The sequence below is a fragment of the Podarcis raffonei genome, chromosome 18 (genome assembly GCF_027172205.1).
Source record: "Podarcis raffonei isolate rPodRaf1 chromosome 18, rPodRaf1.pri, whole genome shotgun sequence".
In the NCBI taxonomy this organism is placed as follows: domain Eukaryota; kingdom Metazoa; phylum Chordata; class Lepidosauria; order Squamata; family Lacertidae; genus Podarcis; species Podarcis raffonei.
The window spans coordinates 11,908,502-11,927,095 of NC_070619.1; the positions used below are offsets into that span (position 1 = coordinate 11,908,502).

At 48.4% G+C, this 18,594-nt stretch overlaps 3 protein-coding genes across 5 annotated transcripts in view; 1 reads left to right on the forward strand and 2 right to left on the reverse strand.

The window, feature by feature from the left end:
• PTBP1 (polypyrimidine tract binding protein 1) overlaps positions 1-7,717 on the reverse strand; it is a 39,273-nt gene extending 31,556 nt beyond the window's left edge. For 2 of the 3 annotated variants that reach the window (XM_053372948.1, XM_053372947.1), the window contains exons 1-2: positions 7,595-7,717; positions 268-298 (exon numbers count right to left, since the gene is read on the reverse strand). In XM_053372948.1, coding sequence (XP_053228923.1) covers positions 268-298; positions 7,595-7,602 — 39 coding nt within the window. In that variant the 5' untranslated portion in view covers positions 7,603-7,717. Of the gene's footprint in view, positions 1-267; positions 299-7,594 lie in introns of those variants that run through there. The other variant, XM_053372949.1, reaches the window with a different exon arrangement.
• The window catches only part of SIRT6 (sirtuin 6), a 245,771-nt gene that overhangs the window by 65,047 nt on the left and 162,130 nt on the right, over positions 1-18,594 (forward strand). The window lies entirely within an intron of this gene.
• MISP (mitotic spindle positioning) overlaps positions 1-18,594 on the reverse strand; it is a 52,911-nt gene that overhangs the window by 24,280 nt on the left and 10,037 nt on the right. The window contains exons 4-5 of the mRNA XM_053372943.1: positions 18,094-18,132; positions 16,166-17,120 (exon numbers count right to left, since the gene is read on the reverse strand). Coding sequence (XP_053228918.1) covers positions 17,025-17,120; positions 18,094-18,132 — 135 coding nt within the window. The 3' untranslated portion in view covers positions 16,166-17,024. The remainder of the gene's footprint in view (positions 1-16,165; positions 17,121-18,093; positions 18,133-18,594) is intronic.

Below are 18,594 nucleotides of genomic sequence, written 5' to 3' on the forward strand. Positions count from 1 at the left end.
TCAACATAAGCCTTACGTCTGCCTACACCACAACCCTGCACACGCTGAAATGTGTGCCTGAAAACACACCAGACATTTCCCTACCGTTGCGTGTTCCAGTTCCTACACAACAGACATGTAGAAACAACTATATAAGCCTCGTACCAGGTAACACAAGTCACAAAACACCAATTCTTTTAAAAGCAGCTTGTTTCTGTAAGAATGCGGTGGTTTACAGCACAACATACATTTGCTGAAGCAATGAAAGAAAGGAGAAGAAATGCCTACCTTTGTACCAACTGTTATATCTTGGACAATGCTGTAAGAGAAGGACAAGACGTTAAAATATTAGATTGGTTTTCAAATACAGGAGGTAGAAAAACAACAACTATGCAACTCTTAGCAAGAAAGAAACTCTGTATGCTTAAAATAGTGATGAGGAACCAAGCGCCAAAGGTATTCAGAAATTTACGAGACAGCAAACTGTATTTCTTCCAACAGCAAAGCACATGGGTAACAAGGTAAGCGATTGCTGTTTCTAAGAATACAACACAACTTCCAGGTCAAAAGGGCAGATGTGTTACATGCAGTCACATCTCAGTCTGTAAGTCATAGTGGCAATTCACCCCCAAAAAGGAGAATTGCTAGCTTACGTTAATTACTGTGAAGAAAACAAGAACTGTTTCAAATTGTACTCTTAACCTTCCACCCAGCTCTGTCCAGCTTAGAGAACCAAGGTTTTTTTGCATTTAATGATGCAAAAGTTGCTCTTTAAGGGACATTGAGATCTTATCCCTTTCTGCAGAAACCCTTGTTATAAATACCTGTCTAGAATCAGGTCCTCTAACCTCACTGACTCCATCTTTTTCCACTGTATCAAAGGGAAAAAACTACTCAACTCAAGAAACTTCCCAGCCCTGACTATAGATAGAGCTTAGGGCTCCCTAAGCAATGGGGTCTGTACTTGTCCCAACAGATTATTTCTGTTCCCTGACCCCTTCCCCCCCAGCCCTGCATATCAAGACTGCAGTGCTGCTGGTAGCCCTAGTGTTAGTCACAAGGGGAAAGACAGAAGGAAAATGAGCAGGGCCGCACTGCAGGTTGTAAGGTCCCTCAGAGACGCATGATCCCAAAATGAGAGCACATGGTGGCAGCCCCAAACAGCTAGGTCTCTCAGAATGGCAATCATGGTTGCATTGGTTAAGAGCGTGGTGCTGACAAGGCCAAGGTTGTGGGTTCGATTCCCATGTGGGGCAGCTGCATATTCAGATTGGACCAGGTGATCCTCAGAATCCCTTCTAACTCTATGAGTCTATGAATTTAAATGGGTCTATCCCCTGGTTGTTTTGCCGCTGCGCTAGGCTACAGTCTGGCTCAGGATGCCGGAGAAATCCAGCCTCATGGCTGAGTCCACCCAAACCACGAGCTGGAAACCACAGGACAAATCCTGGTTGCAGTTCATGGGTTCATCTGGAGAGTGCTCAACCACAAGCCTGGGTTTGGACAACGCAGTAGCCAAACCATGGCTTAGCTCAAAACAGCAGCAAGTGGCAGCTTGCTCAAACCAAGCCATGGTTTGGCTTAGTGTTTATGTGTGAAGGGGGCCAGACAGACCACTGTATTGCCATACACCTAGAGTTTTAAGACAAAAGGTTTACTTCACCACTCCCCTTGCTCACTTCAATTGATCTCATTGGGCAATTTCAAGGAAACCAGGCCAGACTGCCTCTATGTTTAATGCCAGCAAACCACTGGGCTCCCTTGCCCCAACCGCCTGCGCATTTCTTCTTCAGAAGCCAACTTTTGACTCCTCACCCCTAGCAGTTCACAGCTGGCGTTAAGTCTGATTCAGGACTAGCTGCCAGGAGTACTACAAGCTAGGAGCAATTGCCATTGCGAACCACTAACTTTTTTTTTTAAAAAAGAAAAAGCTCAAGTGAGGGAACGCAGGATTTTTACAATCCCACTGGTGTTTAGAATTGCCAGCGGAGACAGATGGGTTTTGTTGAGATCTTGAATGCTTAGTTCAAGTGGACTAATTAAACCCATCTGTGAAATCAGCAGAGAAGCCCAGCCAAAGAGATGCTTTTCACTGCTTCGTCATCATGCAAATTGTATAAGAGATAAAAAAATACAGGGTTGTTGAAAAGCCATTTTGCTTCTGTTCATCTATAGGAGGAAATTCCCAAGACAGACTAACTCTCAAAAGTTATTCTGAGAGCAATGACTCTTATTTCCTGCTTCTCTGGAGAAGGGCTCATTCAAGGATTATTATTTTTTCACACAGCAAGTTGAGACAATGGTTTTAAACTGATCATAACCGAGCAACTGTTAGGTTCAGGAAAACCTCAGTAATACCTAATGAGAAATTGTTATGAGCTGCTTAGAAACTATTTTATGTAGGTTTTTGCGTGATCTTCGAGGCAAATCAACAGGCTCCAACAGAACATACTGAAGAGTCAAAGGAACTTTGTTATCAGGACCAATTCCTGAGGCTCAGCATTTTAACGGACAGATTTCCTACCAAAGGAAGTCCACTTTTTGCCTCCCACCAGGAAACTGTGTTTTTTTTTCTTTTTTCAAAACTACATCTATCAGTGGTAGTCAGCTATTCCAGTCTTTATCACTTCTTAAAGACAGAGAACTGCCTCAAACAGAATGCAAGTTTTGGGTCATCTGAGGATCTGGATGCCATCACTATGCCAATACTCAGCTCTATTTCCTTTTATTCACCTGGTGCCACAGTGAAGCCGTGGAAATCCTCAATGATTTGCCCAGATACTCATGTATTTGATTTGGTCTAATAAGTTGAGGTTCATTCCTGACAAAGATAAGAGGCTCTGTTGGAGAGCAGACAATGTGATCCAGGCTTGGGAGTACAGATGGTTCTGAATGGTAAAGAAGGGTTGCTGATCATAGTTTAAGGAACCTATTCCCATTTATCTGAAAATATTCCTTGTTTTTGTTGGATATTCCTTCCACATTCACCAAGGACTGTGTGTGTGGAAAAAACATTCACCCCATCAATAGGAAATAGAAGTTGAAATCAACTGATTGACAATTGACGCAGATTTTTTTTTTTTTTTTTTTTTGCAACGTGGCACCAGGGCTGAAATACTTTCGTGCACCCGGTCACACTGGAATTTTAAAGTGGCATTCGGATGCGATGGTTTCTTTCTTCCAGCTCTATACAGGGCTGGCGCCCAAGAAGTTTGATTTCTGGCTCAGAAATATAACTTCCCTTTGTTCAACCTCTGAACCAAAACGGAATGACAGAACAGATTCGGTGGACAGGAACTGCCAGGACAATATACTGACTAGTTTATTGTGGTTCTCAAGGTCACCTTTAAAAGGTGACTCAAAAGAAAAGCAGAAGTCCCAGGCATACATTGCTCTCCACACCTAGGCAACAAATCTCCACCCAACTACGCCTGCAGGGGAAACTTAGATTCGCATGCAAATTATAGGAGGAAGCATTTTCTAGGTAAATGGAAGGGTGTGGCAGAAATAGGACCTTCCCAGCAAGCCCTTTTTTTGCAATGCAGAAAAGCAGGTGGGAAGCTTCCTGACACACTCAAAGTGGGAGGAAGCTGGAGGGAACAGCCTGTGGGACATTGAATGGGCACCCACACAACAGAAGGGAAAGCCACATGAGGAATGAACTAGAAAACTAGAATTAAGTAGCAGACAGGGAAGCAATGAAACTACACAAAAACTTTCATTTGCAAACAAGCAAGGGTTAAAATGGAGTATCCTTTTCCCCCCAAAAGATAAGCAAAGGAGTACATAAGGGTGTCTCAGTATGCAAGAAGGAAAAACACACACAGTGGAAATGGAAACTGTATTAACTTATGACTAAGGCAGAGGTTTTTAAATGGTGGTCTGAGTTCCATTTGGGTAGCTTGTGGAAAGGCAGGAACAGAGTCAAATTATCTGTACTCAATTTTCTGCACTTAATTTTCCTTGAGGTATGGATGGAGGACTGTGTGTGAGTCAGGTGGCTCCATGGAGATGTCAGTCACCAACGTCACACCCAGAAATCTCCACGCTGTCGCAACTGGACCCATGTCTGTAGCAAAACATGCCCGGGGAATTTCAAACATGGCCTGTTCCTTAATTATTAGGAGTACAGTGGTACCTCGGTTTTCGAGCGCCTTGGAAGCCGAATGTTTTGGTTTCCGAATGCCAAAAACCCGGAAGTAAATGCTTCAGATTTCCAATGCGCCTCGGAAGTCGAATGGCTTCTGCTGCGCTTTTTTCAATTTTCTCCATTGACTTTGCCAAACGCCCTTTGCGCCTCCATGGTCGAATGTTTCAGAAGTCGAACGGTCTTCCGGAACGGATTACATTCAGCAACCAAGGTACCACTGTATATTACTTCTGTTTGCTAGGCTTCAGGGTTCTAGTTGGGGGGGGGGGAGAGATATCTTGCAAGGTGGCCTGCCCGTGTTGCAAAGTACTGCAACCAGTTACTGCAAGGCAGTTACGTGCTTACCACCAAGGCAATGAGAAAAACTATCTACAAAGTTGACCCAAGGTCAATCAATGATCTCCAGGAAAGTATGCTGACAATGGAACTCCTTTGCGAGAGAATGAGTTTAAAGTTCTCATCGATCCTGGCAGTAAGGGAGAAGTGAACAGTGTTTTTAGTACATTCTTTCACACTTAAAGAAACTGAGGAAAGGGTCACAACCAAACACTTCAGGTACTCAGGGAGAAGGAGCAGTTCAGAAGAGAAAATGTGCTTCCAGATAAGGATAGGAAGTGGGGGAGAAGGACAACACAGGCCTCATAAATATAAGTCGTGGAGAGAAGGAGGCAGCTACCCTGACCCATAGAATGGGGTGCTTGAAGCAAGTCGAATGAAGGATGGAAGCCTGCAAAGCTGTAATTCAGAGAAGAGGGGAGAGTACAGAGAATATGGGAACCATGGAGAGTGAAAGGTATACTCTGTATCAGGCCAATGAGGATAATCCAAACCACTAACTGTTCCTTAAGTACATTAAAGGGTGTCTGAAGAGACAAGCCCCCAAAATTTCCTTCTTCATCCTTTCACAGTTTTGCACCCCCTGATTTCTTCTTCCACACCCATCGCTCAGTTCACACAGCTTTATTCCCAGCCGCCATTGCTTCCCAGTTTTGGGAAAGGCCATTGCTCAACAGTAGAGCGTCTGCTTCACATGCAGAAGGCGCCAGGATCAATCCCAAACATCTCCGTGTAGTTGCTGGAAATATCCCACGAGGGTCATCCAGCCCAACCCTCTGCAGCACTCGAATCTGTTGCCCAAGCGCCCACTGCCCTTTGCTAGACTTGTGGCTTCTCCACACCCCCCAACTTCTCTTTTTAACCCACGTGCAAGATTGCACACACGGACTTCCCTTTTTCTTTTAGATCGCTCAAAAGCCTTTCACAACCGTCTCACGTGATTTTGGGTTCATTCATGAGATAGGGCACATATTCTTGCAACAGAAGGCCAAACCCGAGTGCATCAAAGTTCAGCAGGACTTACCCCCTAGTTAAGGGTCCTTGCATCCTTAAGAGACATAAGCAGACCCTACAAGTGCCCCTATTTTCCGGGGACACTCTCAGTTTCTGATGAAATTAAGGCATGTACCACTGTTCCTTAAAGGTAAAGAGAACCCTAACCATTAGGTCCAGTTCTGACCAACTCTGGGGTTGCGACGCTCATCTCGCTCTATAGGCCGAGGGAGCCGGCGTTTATCCACAGACAGCTTCCAGGTCATGTGGCCACCAGGACTAAGCCGCTTCTGGCGAACCAGAGCAGCGCACGGAAATGCCGTCTACCTTCCCGCCGGAGCGGTACCTATTTATCTACTTGCACTTTGAGGTGCTTTCGAACTGCTAGGTTGGCAGGAGCAGGGACCGAGCAACGGGAGGTCACGCTGTGGCGGGGATTCAAACCGCCGACCTTCTGATTGGCAAGTCCTAGGCTCTGTGGTTTAATCCACAGCACCACCCACATCCTCCTGTTCCTTGTTGTTGTTTAGTCGTTTAGTCGTGTCCGACTCTTCGTGACCCCATGGACCAGAGCACGCCAGGCACCTCTGTCCTCCACTACCTCCCGCAGTTTGGTCAGACTCATGTTTGTGGCTTCGAGAACACTATCCAACCATCTCATCCTCTGTCGCCCCCTTCTCCTTGTGCCCTCCATCTTTCCCAGCATCAGTGTCTTCTCCAGGGAGTCTTCTCTTCTCATGAGGTGGCCAAAGTACTGGAGCCTCAGCTTCACGATCTGTCCTTCCAGTGAGCACTCAGGGCTGATTTCATTAAGAACGGATGCGTTTGATCTTCTTGCAGTCCATGGGACTCTCAAGAGTCTTCTCCAGCACCATAATTCAAAAGCATCAATTCTTCGGCGATCAGCCTTCTTTATGGTCCAGCTCTCACTTCCATACATCACTACTGGGAAAACCATGGCTTTAACTATACGGACCTTTGTTGGCAAGGTGACGTCTCTACTTCTCAAGATGCTGTCTAGGCCTGTCATTGCCCTTCTCCCAAGAAGCAGGCGTCTTTTAATTTCGTGGCTGCTGTCACCTGTTCCTTAGGACATCCCTATTTTCATGGGAGAAATGTTGGAGGGGATGGAATAGGGTGTCCCTATTCTCACGGGAGAAACATTGGAGGGGATGGAATAGGACGTCCCTATTTTCCACAAAGAAACTTTGGAGGGGATGGAATAGGGCGTCCCTATTTTCAGGGGAGAAATGTTGGAGGGGGTAGAATAGGACGTCCCTATTTTCCACAAAGAAACTTTGGAGGGGATGGAATAGGGCGTCCCTATTTTCAGGGGAGAAACATTGGAGGGGATGGAATAGGACGTCCCTATTTTCAGGGGAGAAACATTGGAGGGTATGCACATGTAAATCCCCCCCAAAGTCTTGGGGGGGGGGCAGAGTAAGAAAGAGGAAGGGGGGAATTAGAAGGAAAGAGAGAGAAAAGAGGGCGTGGCTAAGAGCAGACTTAAGACACTTGGGAACAAAGTTTCACGGGTGGGTTTGAAACACAGACGGATTGAGCATCCACGGAGCGGGTTGTGTGTTTAGGTGGGTGCTGAAGCGCATGCGCCTTCTTCCGACGCTCCTCCGCCCCCCCTACTTTATTCGGAGGAGCAGCGAGAATAACTTTAGAACGTCGGGGCCGCGCGCGCGAATCGAACGTTGCCGGAGGAGCCGCGGGAGCGCGCTCGCTCCCTCGCCGCTTCAGAACGTTCACCGATCGGGAGCGTGCGCGCTGTCGCGGGGGCGCGCCGGTTAGAACTTTCGCGGGAGGGGAGGAGTGCATATGCGCGCGCATACAGAACTTTCAAAAGAGGAGGGGGACGGTGGCGCGCGTGCGCGTGCCCGCTCCCTTTTCGCCCCCCCCCCACGTCCTATATTTCACTTTCTACCTCAGAAAAGGCATTCGCCTCAACTTCTAGGGCTGGGGAAGCGAGGCCTAGTTTTCACACACCCCCCTCACGGAACCGGGTTTGAATTCCCCTCAGGCGGGACTTTTCCCCCTCACGAGTCCCCTTTCAACCGACCCTCCCCCCCTTCTCTCTTTCCCTGAGGTAATTTTTCCTCTCAAACCGCCCCCTTCCCTTCCGCTCACCCGTCCATGGCACACGAAGGCGACCCGAAAGGGAAGCGGAGCTGGACGCGCTGGAATAGCAGGAGCGGACTCAACGGCTACGTGTTATATAGACTCACAAAATGGCGGCGAGGGGCGGGACCCGCCCTCGGCTCCTTTTGAGGCGCCGGGGCCCCATTGGCTAGGCGGCGCTGTCACCTTGACGAGGCGGGCGGCGGGGCTCCTCCCGCTCCGTGGCTCCCATTGGATGCGGCTAGGCGACGGGGGCGGGCTCCGGCTCCGGCGCGCGTTGCGATTGGCGCGATGACGACGTCGCCTCGAGCGTCGGGCGGGAGGCCATTTTGGGGGCGGGCTCGCCTCGTTCCCCGCTCGGTCTTCCAGCGTGGGCGGCCCGTCGGCGGCCATCTTGGGTATGGGCAAAGGAATGCGAGTGCGTGGATGGGTCTTGGAAGCGAACGCGGCCGGCGTCGGAAGCATGGCACGTGAGGCTGTCGCGGCCATTTTGACAACGGGCATATCGAAGTATATACGTTTCCAGTAATATATTTGTAGCTGGATCCCGAGTTCAGGTGCTGACAAAATAAGCACACGGTCCTGGGGTTAGGTAATTTTAGACCCTGGATTTCATAGTCTCTTTTGAGTCCCCCTAAAAAAAAGGGGTAGGAAAAATTCAGGAAAGGATTCTGTGGTTTGTAGAACTATGGAACTCCCCGCCACAAGGAAGTCGTTCTGGTAAAAGGTTTTAGCATTTCCCAAAGAGGGGTTAGATATCCATAGAAAATATGCTCCATAAAATGTGCTGGGGGTTGTTTTTATTTTGATTATGTATTTGGTGTTTTTATATTGTATCCTGTGAGAACTGCAAGGTATAGGGTGATTAATAATAATAATAATAAAATTAATAATAATAATAATAGGTTTTCCCAGTAGTGATGTATGGAAGTGAGAGCTGGACCATCAAGAAGGTTAATCTCCAAAGAATTGATGCTTTTGAATTCTGGTGCTGGAGGAGACTCTTGAGAGTCCCATGGACTGCAAGAAGATCCAACCTGCCCATACTTAAGGAAATCAGCCCTGAGTGCTCACTGGAAGGACAGATCCAAGACTTTGGCCACCTCATGAGAAGAGAAGACTCCCTGGAAAAGACCCTGATGTTGGGAAAGATGGAGGGCACAAGGAGAAGGGGATGACAGAGGACGAGATGGTGGGACAGTGTTCTCCAAGCTACCAGCATGAGTCTGACCAAACTGCGGGAGGCAGTGGAAGACAGGAGTGCCTGGCGTGCTCTGGTCCAGGGGGTCACGAAGAGGCGGACACCACTAAACAACTAAATAACAACATGTCAAGCACTGCCTCTTTGGGGCTGGCGCTGCTCCTGCACCACCATTTTGGGGGCCAGTGAGACTCAGTAATTTTATCCCATCTCCGGTGGACCCTGGAGAAATTTCCAGCTGAATTTGGGGGGAGCACCGTTGTGTCCAGCTATTTCAATTGCTTTTGTTCGATTTGCTCATTGCAGACAGCAGAAAGCCTGTAACTTTCGAAAACAAACCTGGTTTGCAATGGGGGTTGAATAATTTCGATGGCAACTATAGCTATTGTCAACCGCGGAGGGAGAACTTAAGGCGCGTGAGGCAGAAACTGGGAGAAATGACTACATGGTAGTTGGGGAAGGAGACCTGGGGGTGGGGAATGAAGAATGGGAATGCAAGAAAGGCGTTTTAAATTCAATTTTCTTTGCTTTCATTTCAGGCTCCCGTCTCCAGTTCACCAGCTGTTTGGCAGCAACAGTGGCGCATGCTTATTCTGTTACACGGCTGTATTGGGTTTCGGCCGGGAGGGATGTAATTTCAATTCCAGGTTACCTTTCTCTGCCCGTGGCAGGATGAAATCACCCTCCCCTCTACCCCCCATGTAGCCGAGGGACTTGTGAACTTGCAGGCCCGCCTGGGCACCAAACTCCAAAGCTTCTGCAAGAGGCAGAAATCTGGGCTCTGCGACCGAAAGAAATCCTGGAAAACCGAGTGTGTTTCTCACTCAGATCTCGTTGCAAACATAAGGGGTTGTAGTCAACAAAGCTCATCTCACTTTATTGGCCGAGGGAGCCGGCGTACAGCTTCCGGGTCATGTGGCCAGCAGGACTAAGCCGCTTCTGGCAAACCAGACTTTGGCCACCTCAGGAGAAGAGAAGACTCCCTGGAAAAGACCCTGATGCTGGGAAAGATGGAGGGCACAAGGAGAAGGGAACGACAGAGGATGAGATGGTGGGACAGTGTTCTCGAAGCTACCAGCATGAGTTTGACCCAACTGCGGGAGGCAGTGGAAGACAGGAGTGCCTGGCGTGCTCTAGTCCAGGGGGTCACAAAGAGGCGGACACCACTAAACGTCTCAACAACAACAACAACAAGACTGCACACACAGCGTGCACTTGAAGCACATTTAAGACTCCCTTCCCTAAAAAATAAAATAAAATCCTGGGAACTGTAGTTTAAGGGTACCAGGAAGTGTAGCTCTGTGAGGGGGCGAACTACAATTCCCAGGAAACCACATTCCTTTAAAGGTATGGTGTGTCGGCCGGCTGTATGATTTTCCTAACCTTTCTGATGTGTGTGCTTCTGATTAAGCAACGAGAACTAAATAAAATAACCCCAAAGGCAAGGAACAATTTTCAGCAGATTCTGCACCCTGCCAAATCTCCCGAAAATTTTGCAAATGGGCGAGGCTCCATCTTGTTCTGGCATTTTCTGTTCATATAATTTCGACACTTTCCTGCTTTGGGCTGCTCCTTTCTGATTACTCATTTCCTCGTATACACTATGAAAAGTGAGGGGGGGTGGGGGGACTACGCCAGCCATTTCCTGCCTATTGTAGTGCGGAATTTTGTTGAAACCACAAGCTACAATAGTACAAAATGCCAGAACCTAGACTCACCAGCACGGCAAATGGTTTCAAACAGCTTTTTTTTAGCAGAAAGGACAACGTTCTGGGCATCCTCCCTGTTACCGGTCAGTTTATTTCGGCAGTTTCCACACCACTCCTAAAAAATAAAATAAAAATGCATTCCAGGGCTGCGATCGTAAGAACAGAATATCAACGCGACGTTAATAAACCAGAAACTGTTCTACCGGCTTTTTATATGTGTGTATAAAAAGGTAAATACACCTAGGGCTGAAAAGAACGCTTTGTAGAAGACCTTCCTTCTTTCGGGAGGGTATTCTAAAGCCGGGGTGCCGCCACCGAAAAGGACCTGTTATCCAGGTGGCTCCATAATGCAGCTTTTCTGCAGAAGGTAGGAATTTCAGAAGCTCGCTTTCTGCGTGCTTGTATCAAGGCTGTGTATCATCTATACAGTGGTACCTCAGGTTAAGTACTTAATTCGTTCCAGAGGTCCGTACTTAACCTGAAACTGTTCTTAACCTGAAGCACCACTTTAGCTAATGGGGCCTCCTGCTGCTGCCGCACCCCCGGAGCACAATTTCTGTTCTCATCCTGAAGCAAAGTTCTTAACCTGAAGCACTATTTCTGGGTTAGTGGAGTCTGTAACCTGAAGCGTATGTAACCCGAGGTACTACTGTACACAGGGCTATCTAGGTGATTCTCACGTCTCATATTTTCCAGGCTAAACATACCCAGCTCCTTCAACCGTTCCTCCTGAGATGTTTTTAAGAGTGTTTTCAACTGTTGTAGAAATGGCTTTTTTTGCTTTGAAACCATGCCTCTGCTTGGGGAGGGCGGGCAAGGCATAAATTCAAGAAATAACGGTGTACAAATGAGCAGGTTGTTTGGAAACGATCAAACGCCCAAGATTCCCTTCCTTTAGTTTTTAAAAAGAGGTTCGTTCTGTCGCCTGCATTATAAAGTTCAGCGTTGGCTGGCTTATATATTATATACAGAGGTGGCAGAAACATCAATGAGGGACGAAGGGATCATTTTCCCCCCTCCACACGCCGCAAGGTCCATCGCTAAATAATTCAGGGCAGCGATGGTTTATTTATGCCGCCAGCTCCTTTCATCTCATCCGAGTGTCATGGAAACTTCCCGTCGGAGCAAACAGAGATGGAAACCGCTCGGAGTGGTTTCAGAAAGCCATCCTTAAATTCCAACTTGTCTACAGCATCCAAACAACTCTTTAAACAAACGTGAAAATCACACACAAATTTGCACCCGCCGTTGGTCCTTAAACAAGTAGAAATTAACGGAGATGGCTGTTAATTTCAGTGGGCCTACTCTGGAGCAGGGGAGGGGCAGAAATCGGCTCTGGTTCGCATCTAAAAGTGGGCATGCTTAATTCCCAAAACAATGAGCAGAACAAAACGTGGTCCTTTGAAATTGGCATTTCGTGGTGACAGCAGTCGCGAAATTAAAAGACGCCTGCTTCTTGGGAGAAAAGCGATGACAAACCTAGACAGCATCTTAAAAAGCAGAGACATCACCATGCCGACAAAGGTCCCTATAGTTAAAGCTATGGTTTTCCCAGTCGTGATGTATGGAAATGAGAGCTGGACCATCAAGAAGGCTGATCGCCGAAGAATGGATGCTTTTGAATTCTGGTGCTGGAGGAGACTCTGGAGAGTCCCATGGACTGCAAGAAGATCAAACCTCTCCATTCTGAAGGAAATCAGCCCTGAGTGCTCACTGGAAGGACAGATCCTGAAGCTGAGGCTCCAAGACTTTGGCCACCTCATGAGAAGAGAAGACTCCCTGGAAAAGACCCTGATGCTGGGAAAGATGGAGGGCGCAAGGAGAAGGGGACGACAGACGACAAGATGGTGGGACAGTGTTCTCGAAGCTGCCAGCATGAGTTTGACCAAACTGGGGGAGGCAGTGGAAGACAGGAGGGCCTGGCGTGCTCTGGTCCAGGGGGTCACAAAGATTTGGAAACGACTGCGGCTGAGAAAACTCCCCTTTAATAGCTAGAAATGGGTGCAAGTATCTTTCCTCATGTTAAAAAAAAATATAGCCCCTTTCTCTGGCCTCTGTTCCTTCTCCTCTAACTGGTTTTTCCTCTGAACAGCTACGGATTCTTTGCATTCTTCCACCCCATCGAGAAATTGCGTGTCTTATTTAGACAAACAGCCCCCTTTGCTTCGTGCAAAAGACAAGGCTCCTGAGACGGCCTCTCCGAGAAATGCAAACTTGTTGCTTTTCTGTGCATTGCACAGACACCCGCGCCCACCTCTTTGCGGCGGCCGAAATTTTATCTGCCTGATTGATCGCCCACACTCCTGAGTTCTGTCACGCTGTCCCAGGATTTCCCCTCTTCCCGCGTCCTTCTGTGATTCTGGGATAACCGGGACACTTGGAGGGGATGCTTCCATACTCGCAGACCTGAAGGAGCGTCTCCACCCCCGTCGTTCAGCCTGGACGCTGAGGTCCAGCTCCGAGGGCCTTCTGGCGATTCCCTCCCTGTGAGAAGCGAGGTTACAGGGAACCAGGCAGAGGGCCTTCTCGGTAGTGGAACGCCCTCCCATCAGATGTCAAGGAGATAAACATCTATCTGACTTTTAGAAAACATCTGAAGGCATCCCTGTTTAGGGAAGTTTTTAATATTTGATGAATTATTGTGTTTTAATATTTTGCTGGAAACCGCCCAGAGTGGCTGGGGAAACCCAGGCAGATGGGCGGGGTATGTATAAATAAATAAATAAATAAATAAATAAATAAATAAATAAATAAATAAATAGATAGATAGATAGATAGATAGATAGATAGATAGTAGTAGCAGTATTAGTATTACTACTACTACTAGTAGTACAGTGGTACCTTGGTTCTCAAACGTCTTGTACTCAAACAACTTGGAACCCAAATACTGCAAACCCAGAAGTAAGTGTTCCGGTTTGCAAATGTTTTTCGGAAGCCGAACGTGCTCCGTTTTGAGCGCCACGCTTCCGTTTTGAGTGTTACACTAAGTTCCGTCGTGTTTTTGCTATTTTCTTTTTTTCTTTTCGTGGCTCTTCTTTTGTTTTTGTGACTGTTTGGAACCCAGCTCAGCTACTGATTGATTAATTGTGTGTGGTACATTGTTTATTGCTTTCATTTTATGCATCAATGGTCTCGTTAGATAGTAAAATTCATGTTAAATTGCTGTTTCGGGGGTTGTTTTTAAAAGCCTGCAAAGGATCGATCCGTTTTGCATGACTTTCTGTGGGAAAGCAGCGCACCTTGGTTTTGGAACGCTTTGGTTTTGGAACGGAATTTCCAGAATGGATTAAGTCTGAGAGCCAAGGGACCACTGTATCGGCCTCCTGTGATATCTCCGAACCTGGAAGCTTTTGCACAGAGCTTGGCTGGGTGGAAGGAGCTGGGTTTTTTGCAGGAGCAAAACTGGAAGCCGTGTCCAGCGGAAATATTGCAGAAGCAGAGCGGGGGCAGCCAGATAAGTGGTTCACATTCCTTTAAGGCTTGCAGAAATAACAAGGAGAAGTGACGCCATGCAGGAAAACAACAACATGTTGCATCTGGGAAGAGCGAATTGACCCTGCTCTGCCTCTTCAAGTACAGTACAGTGTCCCTTCTTCCTGTCTAAGAGGTCCCTTGCTTTTGTTCTGTGGTCAAGAGCCTTGCCAGAATGATATACAGTGATACCTCAGGTTACATACGATTCAGGTTACGGACTCCGCTAACCCAGAAATAGTACCTCAAGTTAAGAACTTTGCTTCAGGATGAGAACAGAAATCGTGCCACAGCGGCAGCAGGAGGCCCCATTAGCTAAAGTGGTGCTTCAGGTTAAGAACAGTTTCAAGTTAAGAACGGACCTCCGGAACGAATTAAGTACTTAACCCAAGGTACCACTGTATAGGGACGCGGGTGGCGCTGTGGGTTAAACCACAGAGCCTAGGACTTGCCAATCAGAAGGTCGGCGGTTCGAATCCCCGCAATGACGGGGTGAGCTCCCGTTGCTCGGTCCCTGCTCCTGCCAACCTAGCAGTTTGAAAGCACATAAAAGTGCAAGTAGATGAATAGGTACCACTCCAGCGGGAAGGTGAACGGCGTTTCCGTGTGCTGCTCTGGTTCGCCAGAAGCGGCTTAGTCCTGCTGGCCACATGACCCGGAAGCTGTACGCCGGCTCCCTCGGCCAGTAAAGCGAGATGAGCGCCGCAACCCCAGAGTCGGTCATGACTGGACCTAATGGTCAGGGGTCCCTTTACCTTTACCACAGTATAACCTTGCATATAACCTTACAGGATGAATAAATTAAGCTCAGTAGTGCAGGCCCTCCAAGTCCCGGATTTACAGAAGCTATAATGAAACAAGCCCTTTATCAAAGCAGCATTTGGAGCCACATCTGTAATGGTGTCTTCCCGCCCTCTGGTGGAAGCTGGGAGGCGTTGCAGCTTAGTTCAACTTCCAGTCGAGTTAGCATTCGTTCTTTAAAAATGACAACAACAACAAAGTGAGGACCCCCGAAAAGTGGGGGGGGGGGAATAAAATTAACGGAGATGAAGGTCACACTGGGTTGCAGAGGGCAATCTACTTTAAAAGAGAGTTTCCAAGCACATAAGGACTATAATTTACTTTTAAATATATAATCTGAGCCTGTGTGATTTGTTTGCCTGGCGCGACAGAGCTCACATCCACGCTATATATTTCAAACGCAAGGCTGGCCAGCACAAAGGATCCTGGGAACTCTAGTATATAGAAATGAGCAAACCAGTGATATTTTAGGGAGCAGGAGGGGCCCCTGACTTACACCAGAGGAGCCCACACAACACAGAACACTGTTGCTGCATGTAGGTTTTATTTTATTTGCTTTTTATCTTATATTTTGGAAATGTACATCCAGTTTTTCCCCCTTTTCAATTTTTTGGGGGCCCCCAAGAGAGTGGGGCCCTAAGCTATGAATTGCTTAGCTTATTCGTAAATCCAGCACAGGACTTAACATTCGCAAAAGGACGGAGACAAAACGATTTATTCCTCTTTCTTGATCATATACACATATACATATATGAGCCCGTTGTGATCATGTAGCAACCAAACGAGAGAGAGAGATCGCTGGGTCCCAGGGGTCTCTTGAGATTTGAGGGTGATGCTACATGCATGGATCAGGGCCACCTGCTCAGCCAGGAAAGAAACAGAACCCGCCCTCTACAAGGACCCTGGAAATTTAGCAGAAAGGAAGTTAAGATTTGGATGCTGGAGCTCTGGGTTCAAGTCCCGGTGAAGCTGTGTGGGTTCCTGCCCTATCAAGGGTACCCTGTCTGGCCAGAGTGGTGCATGCTCTGGTTCTCTCCCGCTTAGACTACTGCCAGGCGCTCTACATGGGGCTACCTTGGAATGTGACCCGGAAACGGCAACTAATGCAGAGTGTGGCAGCCAGACTGGGGACTGGGAGTGGAGACCATGTAACACCGATCCTGAAAGACCTACATTGGCTCCCAGTATGTTTCCGAGCACAATTCAAAGTGTTGGTGCTGACCTTGAAAGCCCTAAATGGCCCAGTATCCCTGAAGGAGCGTCTCCACCCCTATCGTTCAGCCCGGACACCGGAGTCCATCTCTCAAGGGTCTTCTGGCGGTTTCCTTCCCTGCGAGAAGTGAGCTTACAGGGAACCAGGCAGAGGCCTTCTCGGTGGTGGCGCCATCCCTGTGGAACGCCCTCCCATCAAATGTCAAGGAAATAAACAACTATCTGACTTTTAGAAGACATCTGAAGGTAGCCCTGTTTAGGGAAGCTGTTAATGTTTGATGTTTTATTGCACTTTTAATTCTGTTGGGAGCCTCCCAGAGTGGCTGGGGAAACCCAGCCAGATGGGTGGGGTATAAATAAGAAATTATTATTATTATTATTATTGGGACCCACCGGCCACAAAACGGCAGAAGGTGCTGCCACCACTTAGCCCCACTGCCTCCGCCCGGGAAGGAAGGAAACTACACTATATTAAGATTCCACCCAGCTCAGCTTTCCCCACACAGACTGGCAGCAGCTATGTCAGGCAGTGCGCCTCTCACCCAGGCTGACCTTGAGCTGTCAAGGTTTAAAATCTGGGACCTTCTGCGTCCAAAAGCGGTACCTCTGCCCCAAGCCCTAGCCCTTTCCTTTCCTTTAAAACGGGGGAAATGAAAATTCCAGTCCTCATGAACTGATTTGAAGGGGAAAGTGGGAAGCTGCCCATCACTGAGACCATATGCCTGAGCACTGGCTGGCAGCGCCAGGGGCTGAATTTCGGGGGTCTTCGGCACTGCCACTGACCTCCCCCCAGAAGGAAAGTTAAGGTGCTAGACCTCACCATCGCAACCCAGAGCCCGTGGAATCGCCAGGATCAATTCTGGGCCGTCTCTCTCGCAATCAAAGCGACGCAGAATTTTAATCGGACATAGATGGGTCGGCAGGATCCGACCACTGGCCGAACCCGGCAAGAGATCGAACGGAAAAACACTTGGGGGACCAGAGGATTAAAAACCAAAGAAAAGCCCCGATGCCGGCTTTGGGAATTCTAGTTCCTCTCCAAGTTTCAGTCGCTGTCGTCACCGGCCCCGCGGATCTGACCCGTCTCCCAAAGCTGAGCCAGGAGTCCCCTCTGGCAGACGACTTTGGTGGATTTCACAACCTGCAAAAGGAATCGGCGGCTCAGTTAAGAGAACAAGGGTTCTTTTGCAGCCAGCAGGGGCCGCCTTGGCTGACAGATGAGCTCCCGGGGGCCGTGTGCCCGTGGTGAAATAAAATTTAGGTGTAGGCTACCTTGAGTCCCTACCAGGGAAAAAAAGGCAGGAAATAATAATGATGATGATGACGGAACATGGGTGGCGCTGTGGGTTAAACCATAGAGCCCAGGGCTTGCTGATCAGAAGGTTGGCGGTTCGAATCCCCGCAATGACGGGGTGAGCTCCTGTTGCTCGGTCCCTGCTCCTGTCAACCTGGCAGTTCGAAAGCACGTCAAAGTGCAAGTAGATCAATAGGTACCGCTCCGGCGGAAAGGTAAACGGCGTTTCCGTGCGCTGCTCTGGTTCGCCAGAAGCGGCTTAGTCCTGCTGGCCACATGACCCAGAAGCTGTACGCCGGCTCCCTCGGCCAGTAAAGCGAGATGAGCTCCGCAACCCCAGAGTCAGCCACGACTGGACCTAACGGTCAGGGGTCCCTTTACCTTTTTACCTTCGCTTTTGAGCGTCTCGGAAGCCGAACATTTCGGTTTCCGGATGCCGAAAACCCGGAAGTAATTGCTTCCGTTTTTGAACGCGGCTCGGAAGCAGAATGGTTTCTGCTGCACGTTTTTCAATTTTTTCCATTGATTTTGGAGACCACCCTTTGTGCCTCGGTTGTCGGACGTTTCAGAAGTCGAACGGTCTTCTGGAACGGATTACGTTCGACAACCGAGGCGCCACTGTAACAGGAACTGTGAGAATGATCGGGAACGTACCAGAGCGTAAATCCCATTGAACTCAGCAGGGCTTCCTTTAGAGTAAAAAAAAAGTCTAGGATTGGAGTGCAAGGCTGCACAGTCTGGACCATTGACTACAGAGGGGCTTACTTCTGAGTAAGGCAGTGTAAGGCTTTCTCCCCGCAGGGCAAGGGCGCGGTCTTACCTCGGAGTCGATTTCGTCGTGGAGATCAATGCCAGCGTACTGGGGGAGGGAAAGAGGAGGAAAATAAGTGAACAGGAAATCTGGCAGGGAGGGGATATTCCGTAGTGTTCACGGAAAAATCCGAGGGCTCCCTTGGACAAAAACAAAGACACCAACCAGGATAACTTGGAGCAAAACAGCAGCCTGTAGGCTTGGCCTTTATTGAACTGTTGCAACAGGGTGCTCCCCTCACTTGCAGGAGAGAGGAAGGACCCAGAAAAATGGTGTGCAAGGCTTTATAAAGACTTTTGAAATTGCCACCCTGTAGATCAAGCCCACCCCCAGAAACATACATCACAGAAAGGAGGGGTTGAGGGAGGAGCTGTGGTGGTAACCTGAGTGTCCTGTCACCTGGCTGGTTCCCCCTTTCCCCCTCCCCATGAGCACTTTCCAGGTGACAGAGGGGAGTTGGCAGTTTCCTGCCCCCAGAGGGAAGATCTGATCATTGTCCTTTGTTCCAGT